The following is a 25,000-nucleotide window of genomic DNA, read 5'->3' on the forward strand; positions in this document are numbered from 1 at the left end:
GGATGGTACCGGCGAGGATGACACCGGCGCATCGAAGAAGCTACGGAGGGAGCGTCGCCCGAATGTGCTCAGCACCGTGAAGCAGGCATTCACCGAAGTGAACGCCACTGGGCTTCCAACGGCGCCCCCTGATTTAGTCAAAGGTTACGCTGCCCAACTCGGGTGCATCCTCCGGAGCACGGTCTCGATCAACACCGAGAACCTCGGGCATCCCGACCGAGCCAATTTGCGCACCCTCCTCTTCCGTAAGCCGCACGAACGATACGAGTTCCCGGTGGACTGCTCAGAAAAGCGTCTCATGCGGAACAAAGTGCACAATGCCGCCCTCACGAAGATGAGCACCGCCCTCGCTAGTTGGAGGAACCGAGTGAAGAAAATGATTAATAATGGTGAGAGTTACGAGAAGATCAAGGAGTCAAATCCCTCGATCACCGAGCAAGACTACGCTGATTTCAAGATCAAGTGCGAGAGCGAGTCAACGTCGGATTCTAGTCAGTGGGGGAAGGACATGCGAAAACTGAACTTAGGCACCCACAAACTTGGTCCTGGCGGTTTTAGGGTGGCGCAACCGAAATGGGACGCCGCGGATAAGGAGCGTGTGAAGAACGGCCTCGAGCCCCTCTTCCCGCAATACAAAAACAAGCAAACCAGGAACTTTCTCCCGGCCCGGTACCGTCTTGACCCGAAAACAAAGGAGCTCACCACCACTCCGGATGTGAAGGAGTTTGAGGCTCTTCTGGTAAGGAATGCACCCGCTTAATTAGCTCCTTTATGGTTGCATTCTTATTGATGAATCCAAATTTCTAAATGGTTCATGCATGTTCCTCCCGTAGGCTAAGGAGATCGCTGCGGAAAGTGAAAAGGAAGCTAGTAGCGGCGCGGGGTCCACGAGCTCCTCGCAGTGTGCCCCTTGGGACAACCCTTTAAATAGGGCGTTGAATGCCCACAAGAAGAGGGATCCATTGAGTAAGCCGACGTCGGCTGGTCGTGTGGCCGGCGAAGGATGCTCTATGAAATGGTCAGAATACTATAAGTCGGGGAAAAAGGAGAGAAAGGCCACCATCGATGAGAAGGAGGTCGCACAGCTCAAGGCACAAGTTGCGCAGATCCCGACATTGGTCGAGGAGCAAGTGCGGCAACAAGTGCAACAAATCGTGGAGACCCAACAGAGGACGCAACGACAAGCAAGTGGAGGACCAAGTGGGCACGACGCTTAGCTCCCTCATCCCTACCTTGGTTGCCGGTCCGGACGCGTGGTATAAGGGAGGACAAAAGGGGAACCCCGGTTCCCGGTCTCGCGGGCAGCAACTCCCACAACGTGGAGCCATCGGTGAGTCCGCAGGCGGCAACAATGGTGTCTCCGGCGGCGCCAACCTTGGTGGCTCCCGCGGCGCCAACCGTGGTGGCTCCCGCGGCGCCAACCTTGGTGTCTCCCGCGGCGCCATTACTTCAGCTCAATGCACCCGTCGCTGCGGATAATACGCCGCCCGGCACCGCGCCAACAAGCGGCCACTCCATCGCTTGCACGCCCGTCGCCGGCGGTGCCTCGACCTTAGCCGAGCCGGACGCCATCACGGTAACCAACCCTCGGCCAATGACTTCCATATCCTTGCCTTTGACTAGCTAGCCATCCCTAACGCCCTACATGTTTTCCGCGAGCTCCGCCGTCGACGTCCCATGCACTCTCCCGCACTTTGTGAACGGCGAGTTGATCGATGTTGCCAAGGCCAAAATCGTTCAACCGAGCAACCGCCGCTACACGGTAGACCCATGCAACCCGACGTGTATAGGATTCAACTGATTCGGGTGCTTAGCGGCTACGACGACGTGGTACCTCCCTTTCAACCCGATGGTGCCGACGAAGATGATCAGGTCCTTGCCCTCCACCAATGCTTCAATTGGTCCATGGTTTGGCCAAAGAGCCAGATTTGTTTGGGGGCGAGCGACACCACCCCACCGGACAGCACCCCAAGCCATGCCGGCGCCAAGCCATGGCAAGACCACCCCAACGGTGCCGCCATCAGCCTGATGTGGACATGCAGCATGGCACAGGATCCGAACGACGGTCCGGACGAGGACAGTACGTTCGCCAACCTGGACTCGCAACTTCGATTTTGGGTTGATGGACTACGATCTCGGTAGCCAACCCTCTCAAGCTGCCGCCGAGGGGAAAACCTTTTGCAACAAGCGGCGCCTATTCTCGTTCTCGGGAGACGCCTCCAGCCTGCCGACTTCACCGAGACTCAGCCGATAGCCGAGGTGAGAAGTGTTATCAGTCCTAACACACCGAAGAAGGCTTGCGAAGAGGAGAATGCAGTCCCAAGTAAATACGAGGCCGAAGGGACGGAAAAGAAAGAAGAAGGACGACAAGTCTGCCGGCCAGCCGGCACCTATCCGTGCTCAGGACGGGCCACCAGTGCCCAAGAATATCGAGGCGAGGGTGCATGTGTCGGGTGAGCGGATGCTAATTCAAAGATTGTACGATGCTGCACCCGGTCCTATGCGATCTCCGGTTGACGGTATTCAGTTTATGGAGGAGCGGCGTCTCGGGGAGAAAGATAATGGATACCCGAGTGTATATTGCCAAGGTGCCCTCGGGCCATGGCTTTGTCGATAGTGGCTTCGCAGGAGAAGATCTTCCCGCGGTATGATGACATCTTTGCCATGCTGAACAGCTTATCCGCTGCACTACACCTTCATTCGCCTATACTCGCTCAGCAAGGCGATGCGGATCATTAGAAACAACATCCCGGACATCGCGATAGCCGACCCCTTCTACATGCGTGCCGTCCACTTGGCCACCGCCGGAGACCGGGCGGTCGCGAGTGGATACCTCAAAGACTTCTTTCTAGCGAACCGGAAGAAGTCTAACATCCTCCTCGCCTGTATTTCCCGAGTAAGTCACCCCCTCACCGTACCGGTCTTAACTCGTGATTTTTTTAGATTTCAATCGTCATGTTCTTAAACATTATGTGTTCTACGCAGAGACAAAACCTGCACACTCATCTCCATAACCCCGAAGCATTCCGTGGCCACATACCTCGATGCGGACGGTAAGTCAACCACGGACTACACGAATGTCAAGGCCGTACTTGATGATGCTCTCAATGCCTACGTCAAAGCGAAAGGCAACATGCAGAGGCCAAATGTTAGGTACGGGAAGCATGTGTTCAAGCACCAAACAAAGTTTCCCTGCGTCAAGAAGCCGCCTTCTAGTAACAAGGATGCCTACTACGCCCTCTATCACATGGATAAGTTCATACGGGACCAGCAGCAGCTTACGCTACCCGAGCATCTCGTAGACTCGGGCCAACAAATTGGCGCGGGTCCCCGACGACGGCATCAAGCAAGACTTCTTCCGCATCCAAGTAGAGTTTTGTGAAATCATCCATCAAGATGTCGTTAGAAGCGCGGGGAGTTCTCGCGCCGGCTATCAGCCGTCAAACGGTGACATAGACACAATGCTCCAAATGCAGTGGTGACGACTACCGCTCATGGATGTGCTTGAAGAAAGGCGGCGGTTTTATCCACGCTCCGCAAAAGTCTTGATGTGCGAGCCTAGTTATGTAGTTGTGAACTAAAGACGAGCTTCGTTGTAATAAACTTTATCCAAGCACTTTACTTGCATGTCCGTTTAATTACTAGTTCGGCTATGTTTGTGAACTTATATATATGGCTCTATCGTTTTCCGCACTTGATTTGGTCGTTAATTTTGTTTGCATATGCCGATGATTAGAATGTTCGGTCAATCGTACACTCCGGGTGTCGCTAGTGAGCCCGGTGTGATGACACAAATATCAATCTCTTGTGCATCCTACCTGGCCTCACTAACGCCATCCCGGGATGTTCATATTTGTTTCGACCAACAATGTATGAGGCATTCCATTTAGTTCATACTAGCTACTTGTTTCTTATTTGAGTTGGCACTTCTTAATTGCATTGGCCGATGATTAGAATGGTTGGTCACTTGTACACTCCGTGGTGACGTAAGTGAGCCTGGTGTGATGGCACAAATATCCATGTCTTGTGCATCCTACCTGGCCTCGCTTACGCCATCACGGAATGTTAATATTTGTTTTGACCGACAAAGTATGAGGCCCTTGTCATTCTTCCATTTGCTTTGGTATCTCAATATGCCGATGATTAGAATGTTGGTCACCTATACACTTGGGGGAGGGGTCGGTGAACCTGGTGCGATGACACAAGTATCAATCTCTTGTGCATCCTCCTTGGTTTCACTCGACGCCTTCCCTAAATGTTAATATTTGTTTGGACCGACAAAGTATGAGGCCCTTGTCATTCTTCTATTTGCTTTGGTATCTCAAAATGCCGATGATTAGAATGTTGGTCACCTATACACTTGGGGGAGGGGTAAGTGAACCTGGTGCGATGACACAAGTATCAATCTATTGTGCATCCTACTTGGTTTCACTTACTCCGTCCCTAAATGTTAATATTTGTTCCGACCAACAATGTATGAGGCATGCCTTTTAGTTCATACTACTTGGATCGTTTTTGAGTTTGCTCTTATTCGTTGCAAACATCTATGAGTGTGCACTAATGTTTCTTTGGCTTGTGCATATGTACGCAGATATGACGTGGTATGTCGTGTACAAGGGCAAGGTTCCCGGAGTCTACAACGACTGGGAGGAGTGTCGGAGACAGGTTCACCGTTTTAGCGGTAACAGCTACAAAGGGTACACCACTAGAGCGGAGGCCGAAGACGGATACGCACGCTATCCGGCGGGAGAGAGGACGGAGCGGAGGAGGAACCGGATGAAGACCACTTTCATCGGGACGGTGCTAGTAGTGACTCTAGCTCTCTTCTATGTGATGCTAGTTTAGATGATCGACCTTGTGCCACTACTAGCTCATTTGTGACTTGTAACACCGTAACTTGCATTGTAACCTCTAATGTGAATGCTTGTGAATCATGTGGGGCTAATGTGAAGAACTATGTATGGATAAGCTGTGCTGTTGTTTATATGTCTGTTATATATCCCGTATTGTGCTATTGTACTCGTCATATACAACCTGTATAAATACCTGCCAAGATACAAAAAAAAAATTCGAAATCTTAGCGAGTGGCGCACTAGTGGACCATCCGTGGCGCACTACCACTAAGTAGCAGTGGCGCACCGCTACCGATCCGATGGCGCACCGCCCCGTGATCCTCTCCGAGACTAGCAATGGCGCACAAGGATAAGTAGCGGTGGCGCACGTCCCGGAGAGGGCAAGTGGCGCACGTACTCACGCAGCGAGTGGCGCACCTACTAGCTGGACCCGATGGCGCACGCAAGACCGTAGCGGTGGCGCACCTCTTCTACACGGTGGTGGCGCATCGCCTCGACCAACGAGTGGCGCACCACTTTGGAGTAGTAGTGGCGCACCGGTGGGCATGTCAATGGCGCACCATGCGAGTGCGCCACAGGTATCTAGGCTAGTAGTGGCGCACCCCTAGTGCGCCACTACTATGTGTTAGCAGTGGCGTGATAACAGTGGCGCACCACTAGTGCGCCACTGATGGCTATATGTGGTGCGCCACTGAAAGCCTTTTTTCTAGTAGTGTGGTGTTCAAAGAATTCGTACTAATAACATTGCTATTAGCATGCAAGTAAAGTTCCATAGGTTTTTTAATTTTCTCGTCAAACACTTCATGTCCTAACTCAAGATAAATACTATAAAGCTCTCTAATTTTGTTGTTTTTTCCATTAAGCCTAACTAGCTAGTGAGAAACAAGAAACATCAACATGGGAGGTGAGCATGGAATAAACTAATCAAAACAATAACAAAGTAAAGAGATTCGAAGTGAGAGACTCCCCTTGCACAAATCCTCTTTCTCCCCGGTAACGGCGCCAGAAAAAGTATTGATGGTGTGTAGAGCACGCCATTGGGAAACCCCAAGAGGAAGGTGCGATGAACACAACATCAAGTTTTCCCTCAGTAAGAAACCAAGGTTTAATCGACCAGTAGGAGAAAGGCGTGACTTCTGAAGGTGTTGCTAGCTGACTAGTGGCAGGGTGCACTACCGGCGTCAGCAACAACGTGGAACCTGCACACAGCAACCAAAATACTTTGCCCCAACTTATAGTGAGGTTGTCAATCTCACCGGTTTTGTTGAACACAAAAGATTAAATGTATCGAGTGGAAGGAGATGTTTGCAGTAATTAAAGAGAAAAAAGCTTGCAGAAAGTAAACAAAACATGATTGCAGTGGTTGAATTTATCAGTGTAAAGGAAAGGACCGGGGTCCACAGTTCACTAGAGGCGTCTCTCCATAAAGATAAATAACATGTTGGGTGAACGAATTACAGCTGGGCAATTGACAAAATACCGATCATACATGACAAGATGATTACTATGAGATTCGGGCATTACAACATAATACATAGACCGTAATCCAACTGCATTTATGACTAATAATCCACCTTCTGGTTATCGTCTGAACCGATTCCAGTATTAAGTTGCAAGTAACAGATTATCGCATTAAGCAATGTGTGTAAAGTAAACAATAGAATTACCCTCAAATAAAACATTGTTGTTTTCTCCCTATTAGCAACAGCACATCTACAATCTTAGAAGTTATTGTCACTCTTCCAGCAAACTAGAGACATGAACCTACTATCAAGCATAAATACCCCCTCTTGGAGTCACAAGCATCTACTTGGCCAGAGTATCTACTAGCAACGTAGAGCATGGAAGATCACAAATAACATATGACAAGAAAATATAATCGATCTCAACATAGTATTCAATATTCATCGGATCCCACCAAACACAACATGTAGCATTACATAAGGATGATCTTGATCATGTAGGGAAGCTCACAAGATCTAAACATGAGTCACAAATTGGAGAAGAAAACCATCTAGCTACTACTATGGACCCATAGTCCAAGGATGAACTACTCACGCATCACTTCAGAGGCGGGCATGGTGATGTAGATGCCTCCGGTGATGATTTCCCCCTCCGGCACGGTGCCGGGAAGAGCTTCAGAACCCTCCCGAGCTAGATTCTGCAATGTCGGTCGTGATGGAACTTTTCGTGGATGGAGGCTCGGGTGTTTAGGTTTTTCCCGAGATCGTGAATATATAGGCGGAGGGGCAATGTCGATTGAGGCCAGGGGGCCACACCACCCCTAGGCGCATGCCAGGGCCAGGCCATGCCTAGGGCTGGTCTGGACGCCATGCACCTCTTCTTCGACCCCCTTTGGACTCCGTCTTCGTTATGGTAAAAAATTGACTTCGGCTTTTGTTTCGTCGAATTCCGAGAATATTTCCTGCACAACTTTTCTGAAATACAAAACAGCAAAAAACAGAGAACTAGCACTGTGGCATCTTGTTAATAGGTTAGTGCCGGAAAATGTATAAAAGTGCAATGAAGCATGAGCAAAACATATATAAATTAGCGTAAAACACGCATGGAGCATCAAAAATTATATATACGTTTGAGACGTATCAATCCCCTTCAGTACTCCTTCAGTTCTCCCTGCGCAAAGTTTGTGCCATTATCTGTGATGATGCTATGCGGGATGTTGTATCTCACCACGAGGCTACAAACAAATTTAAGTGTTGTAGCACCATCGGCTTTTCTGACTGGTTTGGCCTCGATTCACTTACTGAAATTATCAATAGCGACCAAGAGGTGCTCAAAACAACCAGGAGATGATTTTCTCAATTTTCTGACCATATCAAGCCCCTAGACCGCGAACGGCCAAGTGAGCCGGAGCATTTGGCTGTGTAGCATAATACTAACATCCCCAACAGGTTTTGACTATTTTCTCATCATTTGATTTAGCTGTTAGCCAGAAAAATCCTTGCCGGAAAGCTTTTGCAACAAGGGATCTGGGAGCAGCGTGATGCCCGCAATCGCCAAGGTAGATCTCTCTAAGAATTGGAATGCCATCTTCGTTTGAGACGCACTTTAGAAAAAATTCGTTTGCGCTTCTCTTGTAGAGCTGTCCGTCAACGATTGAGTAGGATCTTGCTCGTCTGGCGATCTGTCGGACGAGGACTTCATCCTCCGGGGGCTTCTGATCGATGAGGTAGTCCAGGTAAGGCTTGGTCCAGGCCGGAGTGATAACCATCATATATTTAGCCGAAGAAATTGCCATGTCTGGATTTTCTGGGTTAGCGCCCTCCATAGAGGGTGTCCTTAGGTGCTCAACGAAAATTCCAGGCGGAATGGGTTTCCTGCAGGATCTAAGCTTGGACAGCATATCCTCCGATGTATTATCGTCTCTCCTGACTTACTTGACTTCGTATCCAAGGAAGCACTTGGCGATCTCATCAACTTTGTCTCTGTAAGCCACCATGATGGAGTTTCTGGTGTTCCAGGTTTCGGCTACTTGTTGTGCCACAAGGTCGAAATCTCCACAACATATAATGTGCTTGATCCCAATTTCCTTAGCGATGCGCAGTCCGTGTAGTACGGCCTCATATTCCGCCATGTTGTTGGTAGCTTCGAAGTGAATCTGCAGGACGTACTACGGTTCTTCTCCGGTAGGTGACTTGAGGGTAACTCCAGCCCCCGAGCCTTGATGTTGCTTGGATCCGTTATTATGCATGACCCAAGCTTCTGGTTCTGGCACGGGCGTGCCTTCTGGTGCTTCAGTCCAGTCGACAAAAAAATCCGACGAAACCCGTGACTTGATTGCATTCATGGCTTTGTAGTTGATGTCGAAGCAAAGAGTTCTATTCCCCACATCGTTACGCGCCCTGTTGCATCGGCGTTGTTGGTGATTGTTGACAACGGAACTGTGCTCACAACTGTCATAGGATGCTCCTGAAAGTAGTGCCTCAGCTTCCGGCTACCTAGGAAAACTTAGTAGGCTAACTTCTGAAAGTGAGGATATCTCTGTTTGGATTCCATCAGGACCTCGCTAATGTAATAGACGGGCGTTTGGACTTCGTACTCATGTCCTTCTTCCTTTCGCTCCACCACGATGATGATGATGATAACCTTGTCGGAAGCTGCCGGATAGAGGACCATGGGCTCTGACTCTTCCGGAGCTGCCAAAATAGGCGGGGAGGAGAGTAAGTTATTCAACCCCTGAAGTGTTGCATCTGTTGCGTCGTCCTAGAAAAATTTGTATGTTTTCTTCAGTAACTTGTACAAACGTAGTGCCTTCTCATCAAGACGACTAACAAATCTACTTATTGCTGCGACACAACCAGTTAATCGTTGTACATCTTTGAGCCAAGGAGTTTTCCAGCTGACACGCCGAAGACACACTTTAGCGGATTTAACACCTCCGGAGATTTTCAAAGTTTTCCTTAAGGTCACTGATCAGGTCGTATCCTCTCCGGGCCATGACCGCGATATCGTCTACGTAAGCGTGTACGTTCCGGACAATCTGGTCCTTCAAGCACCGCTGCATCGTACGCTGATAGGAGGAACCTGCATTTTTCAAACCAAAGGGCATGGTGACACAGCAGTAAATGCCAAAAGGGGTGGTGAAAGAGGTCGCCTTTTGTTCGGACTTCTTCATCCAGATCTGATGATACCCGGAATATGCGTCAAGAAGACACAGAAGTTCTGCCCTTGCCGTCGAATCAATGACTTGGTCGATGCGCGGCAAAGGGAACGGATCCTTCGGACAATTCTTATTCAAGCCAGATTAATCGATGCATATTCTTAGTATTTTAGAATTTATTTTGGGTACAAGGATGGGGTTTGCGACCAAATCAGTATGAATAACTTCTACTACAAAACCTGCCTCTAGTTACTGTGCTAATTCCATTCCTATAGTGCGACGCTTCTTATCTCCAAAGTGTCGCATAACTTGCTTCACCGGTTTGGCACCCGGATTTACGTTGAGGTAGTGCTCGGCGAGTTCCCTTGGTACTCCGGACATGTCAGAAGTTGCCATGCGAAGATATCCATGTTAGCTCGCAGGAACTCAACGAGCGCGTCTTCCTATTTGGGGTCCACGCTAGCTCCAACATACACCTGCTTGGTAGCGTCGCCTTCCTTGAGGTCGACTTTCTTGGTGTCTATCGCGGCCTTGAACGTGGTCTTCTGGTCGGAGATCTGCTTCTTGGTGGTGTGCATCTCAGATGGATCCACCACGGCTCTGTAGCCTTGCAGCTCCGTCCCAGAAATTACCGACTCCGCGAAGGCTGCTTTGCCCTCTTCGCAGTCCTGAGCTTTCTTGTAGTCTCCGGATATGGTGATCATACCGTTAGGACCCGGAATCTTCAGCTTATTGTAGATGTAGCACGCTCTGGCGTGGAACTTGTGATAGGTGGGCCTGCCAAAATATACATGGTAGGAGCTTTTGAAGGGCACAACCACGAACGTGATCATCTCCTTGCAGTAATTGTTAACATCACCGAAGGCCACGGGAAGTTTGATGCTGCCCAGGGAGTTTGCATTTTTACCTGGAACCACACCATGGAACTCTGTGGTGCTGTGCTTAAGATGTTCCTTGGTAAGGTTCATCTTCTCCAGAGTCTCCAGGTACATGATGTTTAGGCTGTCTCCACCGTCCATGAGGCACTTGGAGAAGTCATACAAGTCGATGCGGGAACTAACAACCAAGGCGTAGCACTCCTTAGGGATGACATCGGATGATCAGCTCTGTCAAAGGTGTAAGGTGTTTCCGACCACTTGACGTACTGCAACAGAGCCGGAAGCATGGCGTTCAACGTCCGGAGGGCAGATTTCTTCGCCCGAGGAAGGAGTTCCGAGGAAGGTGTGATATGCACCCGCGCTCTTTTCACAAATGGATTGGAGGCGTTGGTTGTGGCACCCTCTTTTGGTTTCGGCGAAACCCTGTCCTCATCCATTGCTTTGGAGTTATCCTCGTCCTTGTCCTTGTTCTTGCCCTTGCCTCCTTTGTCGCGTGGGCGGTGCTTCCTAGCACGTTTGTATCCTGCTTCCGGGTCTGTCTTGAGATCGTTGACCCACTTGCAGTTGCGATTGGTGTGAGAGGATTTGCATGTAGCCGGATCAATGTGGGCTAGACAAGGCATGTCCATGCGGAATCCGATAGCGGTGACTTCTTCAGCGTGCTGATGGCCCCTGCTGGCTCCGCCACCGCGGCTGTGGCCTCTTCCGCCTCCTTGATTGCCGCGTTGTAACGTCATAGCAACCATGTCGGATCCGCTACTTTTCTGGTCTTCAAAGGGATTCTTTCGCTTATTATTGTCGTCCAGGTTCTTCTTCTGGTGATGCAGGGGTAGGGCTGTGGTCGCAAGTTCTGTGCCTGCATCATCGGCAGCGGCGGTGTGAGTGCTGGCAATGGAAATCATCTTATCCAGGGTCAAATTTTGGTCATTGTATAGGCACTTTAGTTTGTGCCGGAGGAAACCTCCCCTCTGCAAACCACCCATGAATGCTAGCATAGCTGTGCGATTATGTACGTTCTCGCACTCGTTTCTTGTCTCTAACCATCGAATAATTCTTGGGAGGTTTCATTTTTCTTCTGCACACAAGCTTGTAGATCACTAGCCATGGAAGGTCTCTTGTAAGTGCCCCTGAAGTGTCCCTCAAAGGCTATCATCGGGTCGAACCAGCAAAAGATGGAGTTTTCCGGGAGATCGATGAGCCAAGTTCGGGCTGGACCAACAAGGTACAACTGGAGCATGCGGCAGGCCATGTTTGGGGTCCCTCCGGCAAAGCTGACTGCATTGAAGTAGTCATCGATCCAGGTGTCGGGCCTCTCTCTGCCATCATAATGCTTCAAGTTTCCGGGTAGCTTGAGGTTCAAGCCTTTTGGTGTTTGCTCCTCCCGGATCCTCTTGCCAAAGCAATTTGGGCCAATGTATCGAATCATGTATTCATTGAGACGTTCCCATGCGTCACATAAATTTCACCTATGATCTCGTGATTTTGAGCGGGAGTGTGACCTCTGGCCTTCGCCTCTGCCACCTCCGCTGGGTGGTGGTGACGGAGATCCGCGCAGGGCCTGCGAGGTTTCTTGCTTTCGCCGTCAGACTCACCGCATCCCTCCGTCTGCGGTGGTGTCTTCGCCATCACGGCGGCTGCCTCCATCATTCCGGGATTGTCTTGCCTCAGGTGTGTGTTCCTCGTTCTGGATCCTGCGGGGTTCAGGCGCGCGTTCCTTGTTCCGGTTTCTCGTGGGATCGATGTTGTCGCGGATATTGATTCCGCCAGGCCCATGGGGTCTGGCATTTCCGGCAGGACTTCGTCGGCGAGGAGGCGGAGGCGCGTGCTGGTTCCAGGGTGGTGATGGATTCCGGTTCTTGTCCTTGCTAGCGTACATCGCATCCTTTCCCTTGTTCTTCCCTGCTGGAGGGATATCCGAAGGTATGGGGATTGGATTTGGATGTTCTTTGGTCTTCCTTCTGCGCTCCATCGATCCGATGCGCGATTGGTCGTCGCGGTGCTCCCTGTCCGAAGCGTTCTTCTGCGATGTGGATACGCATGCTTCCGGGTTGGACTCCAACCTGCGCGAGGTATCTGCCTTGCTCTGTTGCTGCATTGTTGTAGCAACGAGTGTACGGAGGTGTTCGATATCTATCTCCTCGTCGCTTTTGGCCAGGAGCTCTGCGGCCATCTTCATGTTATCCTTTGGAGTTGCCAGAGGTTTTGGTCAGGCTGCGCTATGAAAGTTGATGTTGCGAGGGCGGATAGCTTCTCGTCGCATCCTTTGCACCTCTTCCATCGTTACATTGACTTTAGTATGCCACTCCTCCGCGCTCTTCCTGGCATTCAGTAGCGCTTTGTTTGATTCGTCCCAATTTTTCCTGGCCCTGTCGACTAGACTTTTGGTGTCCACCTTGTCTTGAAGAACTGAGGCGGAGATCTTGATAATGCCGTCGGCTTCTTCTAGGATTTTTACCCGCGCTGCTTCCAGAGCTACCGGATCCACCGTATCTGGTGTGATGGGAGTTGTCAGAACATCTGGTTGTTGAACGTGCTCCCCCTTTTCTCCGGCTACCTGTATGAGCTCCTCGATAGGCATCCCTTCGTAAAACCTTAAGTCTGAGCATGCGATGGCTCCGACGTCTCATGAGTACGAGACCGCGGAGGTGCCTCCGGATGAGCTATGGCTGGGATGGTTGCACTGACGGGGGTCCTGTAAGTTTGATCGTCCTCGTCCTCGTCCTCGTCCACTCCGGTTAAGGTCGCGAAGACCTGCTTTGGCGGAGATGACTCGCCGCAAGCCTCTTATGCGTCCTCCAATGCTTGTAAAACACCTCGTACGAAGCCGTAGTTGAATCTTCATTGGAGAGCGGGCTGAGGCTGCCGAGAATTGACTCTTCGTTGTCTCCGGCATGCTCCTGATGCTCAGAGTTGTTTCCGGCACCCTCCTAATGCTCAGAATTGTTATTGGTGTTGTCACCGGTGTCCTTTGCTTGCAAGGGTCCAGCACCTTTCTCCGGAGGCGCGGATCCAGGTTTGTGTGCGAGGAAGTACACGAATTGACATTGCTTCTCTAACACCTGGGAGATCCAGGCGGATCTGCATTGGTCTTCCACCTTACTTTCCTGCTCAGGAGCGGATTGGGTGGGCTTTGAATTCTCCAGATCTAAGGCGGAATCTTCCTTAGGAAGTTCCTGCATCTCAGATCGGATCTTCGCGACTGCGTACTGCTCAATGGTGGTCGCGTCTATGTTACTTACCAGTGTGTTCCCATCGGAATCGGCGGTTTCACCGTTGAAGATGTGTATCCCGCCGATCGGGACGATGGATAGCTTGACGGGGTCGGTCCTAGTCGGAATCCAGCACTCGTGCTGAGGGACGATCGGAAGGTTGTCGGCATACAGAACACGCCCCACCGTGATGGAGTCGTTGAAGCTTCCCACGGTGGAACCCTCCCGGTTCCGGCCTCCAGATGCCCCTGACCCCACTGTGGGCACCAACTGTCATTACCTATTTGACGGTACCCCGAAGGAGGGATCCTCACAGATGGGAAAGAATTAGGGGCCATAGGGCGGAGAGCACTCGGGACGGTGGTACGCGATTTACCCAGCTTCGGAACACATGCTCGAGGACAGGGCCTACTGCTGCTTGTCTAGAATTATCTAGGCGCTTTCGCGTTGTTATAATGAGTTGTAGTTGTGCCTCTAGGGCTCCCGGGATCCGGCTTATAAATGCGCCAGGATCTCGGGTTTCTACGGAGTTCTAGCCGAAATACAAGATGCCTAACTATGAAATATACATTGCCGTGCACGTCAAGAATCCACCTAGATCTAGCTTACTGTCATGGATACAGATACTTCATGGGCCTCCATGGATCTGACTACTTGCATAGGTCGGTATGGATCTGGCTCCTGTTCCTGGGCTGGACTTCCTCCATCTTTTATCAACAGCAACTGGGCCACCCGGTGGGCCATAAGCCACCACCACCATCTGTGGACTACCCGGGCTTGCCGGATCTAGACCATGCTGTTGGCATACCCATAAAGTAAGCCCACAACACCAGTCCCGGACATCGCCAGTCATCTGCTCCAAGACGGTGCCACGGCCCAGTCCAAGTCGACGCGGGTGGGGTATCAGCATCGTAATTATACTAATAAAATTATAAATATAATTGTAACAACTCAATAAAAAACTATACATAATAAACTAATAAAATTACACTAACTAAAATTACACTAACAAATAAACTAACTAATTATACAATAAACAAACTAATATACAGACAAATAAACTAACTAATATACTAACTAAAATCAACTAACAAATGAACTATAACTAAAATAAACTAACTAATAAACTAACTAATATAAACTAACGAATAAACTAAATAAAAACTATGCAAATAAACTAACAACTAATTAAACTAACTAAAATAAACTAACAAATACATAACTAATTAAACCTAATAAATAAATTAATTAGACAAAAAAATAGAAAAATCTCACCTTGTCGGCGACTGGCCGGGCCAGAGGAGGATGCCGCGGACGGCAGCGCTGGCGTGCGGGGCTGGCGCTGGAGAATGGCGCGCGGAGAGGCCGACGCGGACTGACGGCGGCGGGCTCGGAGATGGCGCGGAAGGGCGGCGCGGGCGGCGGCGCGAAAATCCGACAGCCTAACGGCGTGGTTTCGTCTCCTCTCGTGCGCAGTCCTTCGCCGTTTCTGGTGATCTAGAGAAGAAGAGGAGGAGGGCGCACGTATTTAAAGCGGGGTACCTTTAGCACCGGTTTATACCACGAACCGGTGCGAAAGGGTGTTTTTGGCTCCCATGTTTGAGCACTGGCATCACAATGAACTTCTGCGTCATGCAAAAGCAAGGAGGAAGGTTATAGATACATAGAGTTACATATCAGGTGCTATGACTGCAGCTCTGCTCCCCAAAAGGATTCATGTCATCTGTACTTAGACCAAACCTTAAGTTTCTCGCGTCACCTACAAAGTCCTGGAAATCTCTATCGATTTTCTCCACTGCGACCCATCATCGGGTGTCTCAACATCTCGTCTTTTTTACGGTCTTCTTTGTGCCATCGGAACAATCTGGCATGCTCTTTGTTTCTGAACAAACATTTCAACCGTGGTATTATAGGAGCATACCACATAACCTTGGCAGGAATTCTCTTCCTGGGGGCTCTCCCTCAACATCACCAGGTTCATCTCGTTTGATCTTATACCGCAGTACAGTGCATACCAGGAAATTTTTTTAATTTCCGTACTCCTCACCGCGGTATAGGATGCAGTCATTAATGCATGCATGTATTTTCTACACCTCTAATCCTAGAGGGCAGAGAACCTTCTTTGCTTCGTACGTACTGTTAGGCAATTCGTTATCCTTTGGAAGGTTACTCTTCATTATTTTCAGTAATTTCTCAAATGCCTTGTCACATATACTATCCTCTTCCTTCCATTGCATCAACTCCAGTGTGGTGCCGAGTTTTGTGTTGCCATCTTCGCAATTTGGGTACAACTTTTTTTTGATCCACTAACATGCTCTTTAACTTCCGCTTCTCGTTTGCACTTTTTGCTTCTCTGTGTGCATCGGCGATGGCCCAACGAAGATCATCATTAGCGGGCTCATCGGATGCCTCTTCATCTTCATCCTGCCCCGTTGCAGTATCACCGTATTTAGGGTACATATCATCATCCTTTTATTCTTCATTGTCTTCCATCATAACCCTATTTCTCCATGATTGGTCCAACAATTAAGTTGGGCATGAAACCTTTCCAAAGCAGGTGAGTGTGAAGGACTTGCCATCTAGAGTATTGCTTTAAGTTTCGACAATCAACACATGGACAACACATAAAACCATTTGCTTGTGGCTTTTCCTCAGCCACACGGAGAAAATCTTTCAGGCCTGCAGTGAACTTGGGTAGGCATCAGTCAATGTGCATCCATTGCCGCCGGTTCATCGACATCATATAATTAAGTTTATCAAAAAACCATTACAAAACATCATAAATAGTAAAATGGCCACTATACAAATGAAAGGGTAAAGTTGCTTACATTGATCGAGGAGGAAAGAAATAGGATAAAGCTTAAGTGTCGCTCTGGCACCTCATATCATTTTTGTTTTGTGTGAAATCAAGCGGCATCATTCTCTCAGGCATTTCATCGAGCACCTCTTGTGCATGGGAAAGAAAAAACAAATAAGCACCCAACCATCACACCTTCCAACAAGAAAAAATAGAGAGAGCTGGCTGGGGTGAGCTGAATTTATAGGCAAAGAGGAGGCTTTGGCACTGGTTCGTGACACGAACCGGTGCTAATGTTTACGTTTAGCACCGGTTCGTGACACAAACCGGTGCTAAAGGTTTCACGCCTGCCACGTGTCGGGCGACAAACCTTTAACATCGGTTCATGCACGAACCGGTGCTAAAGGTCCGCACGAATTGATGCTAAAGCTCTGCTGGTCCCCTGCGACTGCCTAGCCGCACGAACCAGTGCTAATGCACCCTTTAGTCTAGGTTCGTAGCACAACCGGTGCTAATGCTCTTTGGAGCTAAAAATATAAGCCATATTTTCTACTAGCGTAAAACTGGCGTGGCGGCGGTGGCCTAGTTCGGCGGAGCATGAGGGAACGTGACGACAATTATGGTATCCTGGTACGGTTGAGCGTGAGGGAACACGCCGGTGGTGGCCGGGTATGGCTGAGCGTGAGGGAACACGACGGTGGTGGCCTGATTCGGTGGTGCACGAGTGAACGTGGCAGGAGCGCGGGGGCCATGGCTACCGCGGTGGATTCATGGTTAAGCGTCGCAGCGTGAGTAAACGACTAAAAACTACCACAATTGAGGCAAAGTTGTTTTATTTGTCACATGACTACCACTATTGGGACATGTTCGTGATAAAGAGCACTGATTTTATTATTTGGACATTTGAAATCATTTTCTGACTATTATGGCCCACCTGTCATGACTACGTGGCAGGTGAAATCCTATCTACTAGTTTTATTTTGCAAAAATAACCTCGGAATATTTTTTTGTCACACCCAGATCCAGTCCAACCGGGTCATGTACCGCACGCAAGTGAGCTCGGCCGGCCGCGCGTGGAGGTAGTCGATCGTGCTCCTTCTACAGATCCCTGTGGCGAGTGTCCCCTCGATCTATCCACCGCACTCATTCATGAGCATAGGATGAAGAATCGTTTTTAACTCACCACTGGCACAGTGCGCAATATGTACATTTATGGGAGGGCAAATCAGTCCAAAAAAGTGTTGGACGGGAGGAAACAGTACATACTTTATTATTAGGTATCGATATCCATATGGATATTCATATGGTTGTTTACGTACATGGGCCTGGACTGAAAGCAACATTCCTCGATGTAAAGAAAACAGGACACCTAATACTAGGGTACTGGAAGAAAAGAGCCTTGATCACCAGAGCTTCTAGTGTCATACTATAGTTCAACAGGGTAGCACCGGCTGCAAGGCTCCACAACATCTAGCTGAACTGTAGAGGGAACTTTCCCCTTGATGTGTTTTCTGATTGCCAAGACTGATTTATGGGCGTCCATGGGTTTAGCCAAGAAGGAGCATTTGTCTGATCTGTTATAAGAACACTTACTAGTAGCAGCATCAAACCGATCATCGGTGGTGTCCAATGTAAGGCGCTCGAGTGATGATGAATTCTTGAGAATATGGCAAGTCAGCTCAACCAAGCTCTTCCAAGAGTAGAATCTAGATATCTTCACTCTCTGGAGCTTGTCATGATGGTATCCTGCCATCTGCTGTAGCTGCGAGGGATTGTCAGAAAGCAATTCACCGATGGTATGTTGAAATGCCACTACCTGAAGATTTAAAAAATAATTAAAAACCTGAATTAATGGTTAGACCATCGAGACTTGTTATATTTGCAGGACTGGGTGCATTAAAAAAATATTTGCAGGATGGGCAAATGACTTACACGCAGGTCGAATGTCTCCAATAAAGGAGCTGCATCAAGAAAAGAAACCAGAGAAAAATAATCATAGGCCCCAATAATATAGATACCCACATGTTTCAAGTGGAGGAACTTGCTAGGGCTGAACGCCATAGTTGTATTGACCAACTGCATAAAGATACAACATGTTAATTAATATTACGAGGTGATGAATAACCACAAAAGGTTCTAGTATATGTACCTCACTATGTGAACATATGTTAAGAGTTTCAAGATTCGGTACACTGTATGGAAGCTCTTCGCGTACATAATGGAGGAAGCGGTAACATATCATATGTAGGTTCTTTAATCGCAATGACTCTCCCAGTGAGACCTCTACTCGGTCACCTTCAAAGTGAAAACTATAAATGTTTGGAGCTTCATTCCTTAGCATCCGCAGTCTTTGGCACTCTAACACCTGCAGGTAGCTGAGCCGCTGCAGCCAGGAAGGTATCTTCATGTAAGTTATCTCGGGGCATCTAGTGAGTTTCAACCGCTCCAAAGCAACACAGCTGGAAAGAAGGCACCCTAACTCGTCCCCCGTGATTCGAACCCAATCAAAATGTAGCTCCGTCAGGTTTCTCAAGCAACCAAGGTTATCTGTAGGACGGAAGGCACAGTGAACAAGGTGAAGATACCGGATCGAGCTTCCATTCTCATCAGACAAAACAGGGCAAGGGAAGCTGACAGCTTCGTCCTCAGGCATCAAAAGGGTAAGTTTTTCGATGCCTGGTGTAACCGCTATCTGAAGCCACCCATGGAGATATTCATAGACCTTGGGCTTGCCGCAACGGGAGAAATCTAGCTCGAATGTCTTCACACCGATGCCCGAGTGTTTTTTCAAAATGTCATCAACTCTGTGGGTGAAACCTCTGTCCTGCAACATGCCCATTATTTTGGTGTTGAATATGAGGTTGGGATAGCATCTCCAGGAGCATAGAAACGCACGAGACACGCAGGCAGCACGGGCAGCGTCTCGCGGTGTCATTAAGGAATGTATATGACACCAAATGTCCTGCATGTAGAAGAATGGGAGAAGAGTTAGAACATTAGAATCGTAAAAACCAATGTTCACCTTCACCAGTGCCAGGGAGGGCAAGTCAATAGAAGCATATGGAGTAGAATTCTACAAAATTGAGCACTGCATAGACAAGCTGTTTTCCCGTAGTGTTATTAAGTCAATCATATTGGTCCACAGACGTTTGTGTAATCATGATGCATGGTAGATGTTCAATTGCAGAAAAGCATGCTACTCCATCCGTCTAAAATAGATGTCTCACTTTTGTCTAGATACGGATGTATGAGGATGCATTTTAGTTATAGATACATCCGTATTTTAAAAAAGTTAAGACACCTATTTTCAGACGGAGGTAGTATAATACATCAATGTAACAAAGAAATAGATCAAAACATGTAAGTTCGGAGATGGTAGAATAGTACATTTTAGATAAGGGTCGAAAAGCCTATGTAATAGAATGTGACAGTTTTGATGGCTGCTGTGTAAGATACATGCGGATTAGAAGATACAACAAAGAGAACAGACCATGTAAAAGAGTGGCGATGACAAGAATATATGCAGCTCAATACAAGTAACCATTAGCACTGGAACCAGCCATTATCAGTGGTCTGGTGCAAAAGTGTGAAGTCAGTAACCAAATACTTAATGTGCACTTGGAGTTCTGAAGCTGATTGCAACCTCATTGTATCTCAGAGGAAGCTCTATAGAGCAGCTTTTAAAATGAACAAAGTTCTATAAAGATATGGTACGCCGTCGGCGTACTCGCGAAAAAAAAAATGAACAAAGTTTATCACAGGGAGGCACTACTGTTGTAACTGGTCAGTATGCAACGCTGAACATTACAATCAGAAATCTCCAGAGGTTAAGAAAGGGGCAGCCTATGTTAGACTGAATCTGTACGTAGACTCTGGACATTAGCAAGAACGAACATGTCAGAATGGAGTGTTTGTTGAGTTGAAAAAAGTATAGAGGAAGACCCCTTAAGAGAAAACATATGTGACTTGATCTATATAGAGTTAGTTCTGAGCTGGAGAACAATGGTATGCTGTAGATGTGGAAGAGGCAAGAGACAAGTTCCCCACTGGTAAGCATAAACAAACAGCTGGACTGCTGGACACTGGGTCAAAAGGAACAGAAGCAGGCTGATAAGGTAGATAGCTGTTTGATCCTTAACAGATAATAACAAGGGGTAGACTCATGAGTCATGACCGACGGTTTTCTGCCGCAGAATAAATATGGAACAGTTGGAATGTTTGCAATGAAGCAGGGTTTCATTTAGCTACTAGCAAAGGTTTATCGTTCAAATTCATGATGCACCTCTGAAAGCTCCGTCCCTGAATATCCCCTTCTTTTGCCATCATGGAAATCTTCATCTGGTAGGCAAGGCGACTCCTTCCTTATGGCCAATGAAGAGGTGGATCCATCTGCAGCAGAAAATAGTTCAGGTAAGTACAGGCAAGACCGGCGTTGTTCCTCTGTAGCGCCTTCACCCTAAACCCCAAACCAAACCACGCATCTTTCGTTAAGAACAGATGCGATTTGGAGGTAAAAAGGATCGACTTGGAGACCCCTTAAAAAAGCAATCTTTTTTGTCCGGCCAATTTAAAACACTCACAAGGAAAGGATAAGAGTCAGCTTACCGCGGATCTGGATTTGGCGAAACCGCTGCTCCCGCTGCTCCCGATGTATGAGATCCAGCTGCCCCATGGCACGACCTATTTGAGAAATCAGGGGTACTAAGATGTTTTTCCTCTTATTGTTCTCTTCTCCCCATCGATCTCTCTGTGTGTATATATATTGACATCAGCCCAGCAACAAGGCGAACGCTACAGGGAGGAAATCCCGCTCGGAATCGGAGTCTGTGATTGAGTAGGACAAGGCGGCGTGATGGAAAGAAATCGAACCGCCGGCCGGCGGGGCTGGTCCGAGAGGAAATGGGGGAGAGAGAGAGAGAGAAAGGGTGGGTGGGGGGAGGAGAGGAGAGTTCCTAATACAGTAGATGAGTATTTATCTGGGAAGAGACGCGATCTGGTTTATCCGCTGCAGAAAAATACTGTACATTAAGTTTTTCTTAGAGTTACACAAAGAAAAACGTGAAAAAATATCAAAAAACACTGGTACTCCGTACGTGAAAAAGCCAACTTTGCCCTTATTTCGATTTCCTTTGAATAAAAAACCTTTGGCCTTACGATTGCATCTACGTTTCCAAAAGAAAAGTATAGAAATCGAAATCGAAAGGATTGCATCTACGTTTTCGAAAGAAAGAGTAAAATGCATCGTTAGTACCGAAATTTGGAGACCTAAATTGATACGGTCACCGACTTTAGAATTATAACGTGTACTCATTATATACGGCATCTAGATCACTGGTGTATGGTACAACTATGTATTTGCTATCTTGGCACTGCATGGACCCCATATCTCAGCCGCATACCGCTCACATGAAATAATTTCGTATAATTAACAATAACTGGGCTAAAATGCAAAACTACCAAATAGATAATGTTCCCCTCCCCTACTCTGCCGCGCCTCCGGACGGTCATGCTCTAGGCGGCGCATCGGGGGCCTAGACACCGGCGCGAGAATCCGGCGAGGCGGACGGCCCTCGTCGCCATCGTTACCTTCCACCTCGTCCGTGGACCTGCGTCGTCGCGCGACCTCGTCGAGCATATGTAGGCCTCATCCTTCCCGAGTGAGCCGCAGGCGTTGCTGAGCTTCTTCCGCCAAGGGAACAGGGGCGTGAGTGCCTGAGTGGAGGGCACGGGGACACGGCGGTCCAGGCCGGATTGGGGGAGGGGTGGGGGCTCAGCCGCGGCGGCACCGACCGAAGCTGGGCCGAGGGTTGGTGCAGAAGCTGATCTTATCCCGGTTGAGCTCGTCAAGATCATGCGGTAGCTCAGAGGCACAGCGGTCCGGTGGACATGGTGTCGAGTAGGATCTCGTCTGAAGACGGTCGTGCCCAATGATGGCGAGGGCGGTTACGTGTGATGCCGTAGAGGCGCTATAGCTCGAGCACGGCCTTCGATAAGAGGCACTGCAGCTCGTGTATGGTCGTTGATATCTACGCACGCTTCTATTCCTGCAGACAGTGTTGGGCCTCCAAGAGCAGAGGTTTGTAGAACAGCAGCAAGTTCCCCTTAAGTGAATCACCCAAGGTTTATCGAACTCAGGGAGGTAGAGGTCAAAGATATCCCTCTCAAGCAACCCTGCAATTAAGATACAAGAAGTCTCTTGTGTCCCTGATACGTCTCCAACGTATCGATAATTTCTTGTGTTCCATGCCACATTATTGATGTTATCTACATGTTATATGCACACTTTATGTCATATTCGTGCATTTTCCGGAACTAACCTATTAACAAGATGCCGAAGTGCCAGTTCTCGTTTCTCGCTGTTTTTGGTTTCGGAAATCCTAGTAACGAAATATTCTCGGAATCGGACGAAATCAACGCCCGTGTTCCTATTTTACCCGGAAGCATCCGAACACACGAGAACCGCCAGAGAAGGGGGCAGGGCCACCACACCACACCCCGGCGCGGCCAAGGGGGCGCGCCCCTAGGGTGTGGGCCCTCCGGAAGCCCTCCCGCGCCGCCTCTCCGCCTATATAAAGCCCCCGACCTAAAAACCTCGGGGCGTTCGACGAAAACCACGAAACCTTCCGGAGCCGCCGCCATCGCGAAGCCAAGATCCGGGGGACAGGAGTCTCTCGTTCCGGCACCCGCCGGAGCGGGAAGTGCCCCGGAAGGCTTCTCCATCGACACCGCTGCTATCTCCACCGCCATCTTCATCACCGCCGTCTGCTCCCATGAGGAGGGAGTAGTTCTCCATCGAGGCTCGGGGCTGTACCGGTAGCTATGTGGTTCATCTCTCTCCTATGTGCTTCAATACAATAATCTCATGAGCTGCCTTACATGATTGAGATTCATATGATGATGCTTGTAATCTAGATGTCATTATGCTAGTCAAGTGAGTTTTACTTATGTGATCTCCCGGAGACTCCTTGTCCCACGTGTGTAAAGGTGACAAGTGTGTGCACCGTGTGGGTCTCTTAGGCCATATTTCACAGAATACTTACTCAATGTTGAATGGCATAGTGAGGTGCTTATTTATATCTCTTTATGATTGCAACATGTTTTGTATCACAATTTATCTATGTGCTACTCTAGTGATTTGTTATTAAAGTAGTTTATTCCTCCTGCACGTGTGCAAAGGTGACAAGTGTGTGCATCGTGTTAGTACTTGGTTTATGCTATGATCATGATCTCTTGTAGATTGCGAAGTTAACTATTGCTATGATAATATTGATGTGATCTATTCCTCCTACATATGCATGAAGGTGACAAGTGTGCATGCTATGCTAGTACTTGGTTTAGTCTCGTTGATCTATCTTACACTAAAGGTTACTAAAACATGAGCATTATTGTGGAGCTTGTTAACTCCGGCATTGAGGGTTCGTGTAATCCTACGCAATGTGTTCATCATCCAACAAAAGTGTAGAGTATGCATTTATCTATTCCGTTATGTGATCAATGTTGAGAGTGTCCACTAGTGAAAGTGTAATCCCTAGGCCTTGTTCCTAAATACCGTTGTTGCTGCTTGTTTACTCGTTTTACTGCGTTACTATCGCTGCGTTACTACTCGCTTGTTTACTCGTCCCGGGCAAAGCACTTTTCCGGTGCCGTTGCTACTACTTATTCATACCACCCGTATTTCACTATCTCTTCGCCGAACTAGTGCACCTATTAGGTGTGTTGGGGACACAAGAGACTTCTTGCTTTGTGGTTGCAGGGTTGCATGAGAGGGATATCTTTGACCTCTTCCTCCCCGAGTTCGATAAACCTTGGGTATCCACTTAAGGGAAACTTGCTCGCTGTTCTACAAACCTCTCGCTCTTGGAGGCCCAACACTGTCTATAGGAAAGGAGGGGGAACGTAGACATCAAGCACTTTTCTGGCGCCGTTGCTCGGGAGGAAAGGTAAAAGGCTCTCATACTACGGTCTCGTGTAAAGTATTTTTCCGGCGCCGTTGTGTGTGTGCTCAAAGCTATTTCCTTTAGATCCCGCAATTGCATCTTGTTGTTTCTTGTTTACACTAGTTTGGCATAATGTACAAGAGTGAGCTTCTTATTCTATTTCCTGATTTAAAACATGGATTGTTTGATGCGAAAATTAAAAAACCTATGGAATCTTATTTGCATGCTGGTAGTAATATTAGTATGAACGCTTTGAACACCATTGTTGATAATGATATAGAAAGTTCTAAGCTTGGGGAAGCTGGTTTTCATGATATTTTTAGTCCCCCAAGCATTGAGGAGAAAATTTTCTTTGATGATACCTTGCCTCCTATTTGTGATGATAATAATAGTGGTCTTTTGGTACAACCTACTATGGAGAGTGAATTTTGTTGTGATTATACTATGCCTCCTACACTTGATGAGAATAATAATGATAGCTACTTTGTTGAATTTGCTCCCACTACAACTAATAAAATTGATTATGCTTATGTGGAGAGTAATAATTTTATGCATGAGACTCATGATAAGAATGCTTTATGTGATAGTTATGTTGTTGAGTTTGCTCATGTTGCTACTGAAAGTTATTATGAGAGAGGAAAATATGGTTGTAGAAATTTTCATGTTACTAAAATGCCTCTCTATGTGCTGAAATTTTTGAAGCTA

General features: G+C 48.1%; 1 protein-coding gene across 1 annotated transcript; it reads right to left on the reverse strand.

Annotated features, from left to right (window-relative positions):
- Nucleotides 1-17,599: 17,599 nt before the first annotated feature.
- On the reverse strand, nucleotides 17,600-21,286 carry LOC124653658. Its single transcript, XM_047192727.1, has 5 exons — nucleotides 20,964-21,286; nucleotides 20,641-20,747; nucleotides 18,508-19,320; nucleotides 18,291-18,434; nucleotides 17,600-18,174 (listed from the first exon to the last, which is right to left on the reverse strand). The coding sequence occupies exons 1-5, from the start codon at nucleotides 21,028-21,030 to the stop codon at nucleotides 17,785-17,787; spliced, it is 1,521 nt and encodes a 506-aa protein (XP_047048683.1). The 5' UTR covers nucleotides 21,031-21,286; the 3' UTR covers nucleotides 17,600-17,784.
- Between the last annotated feature and the right edge of the window lie 3,714 nt (nucleotides 21,287-25,000).

The sequence above is a fragment of the Lolium rigidum genome, chromosome 5, assembly GCF_022539505.1.
Source record: "Lolium rigidum isolate FL_2022 chromosome 5, APGP_CSIRO_Lrig_0.1, whole genome shotgun sequence".
Lineage (NCBI taxonomy): Eukaryota > Viridiplantae > Streptophyta > Magnoliopsida > Poales > Poaceae > Lolium > Lolium rigidum.

Excerpts from the sequence above, each read along its gene's own strand:
- LOC124653658 (XM_047192727.1), bottom strand. The coding sequence starts at position 21,030 with ATGGGGCAGCTGGATCTCATACATCGGGAGCAGCGGGAGCAGCGGTTT. Across the intron at positions 20,748-20,963 it reads TCGCCAAATCCAGATCCGCG|ATGGATCCACCTCTTCATTG; the intron begins GTAAGCTGACTC and ends TTTCTGCTGCAG. Across the intron at positions 18,435-18,507 it reads ACATATGTTCACATAGTGAG|TTGGTCAATACAACTATGGC; the intron begins GTACATATACTA and ends ATCTTTATGCAG.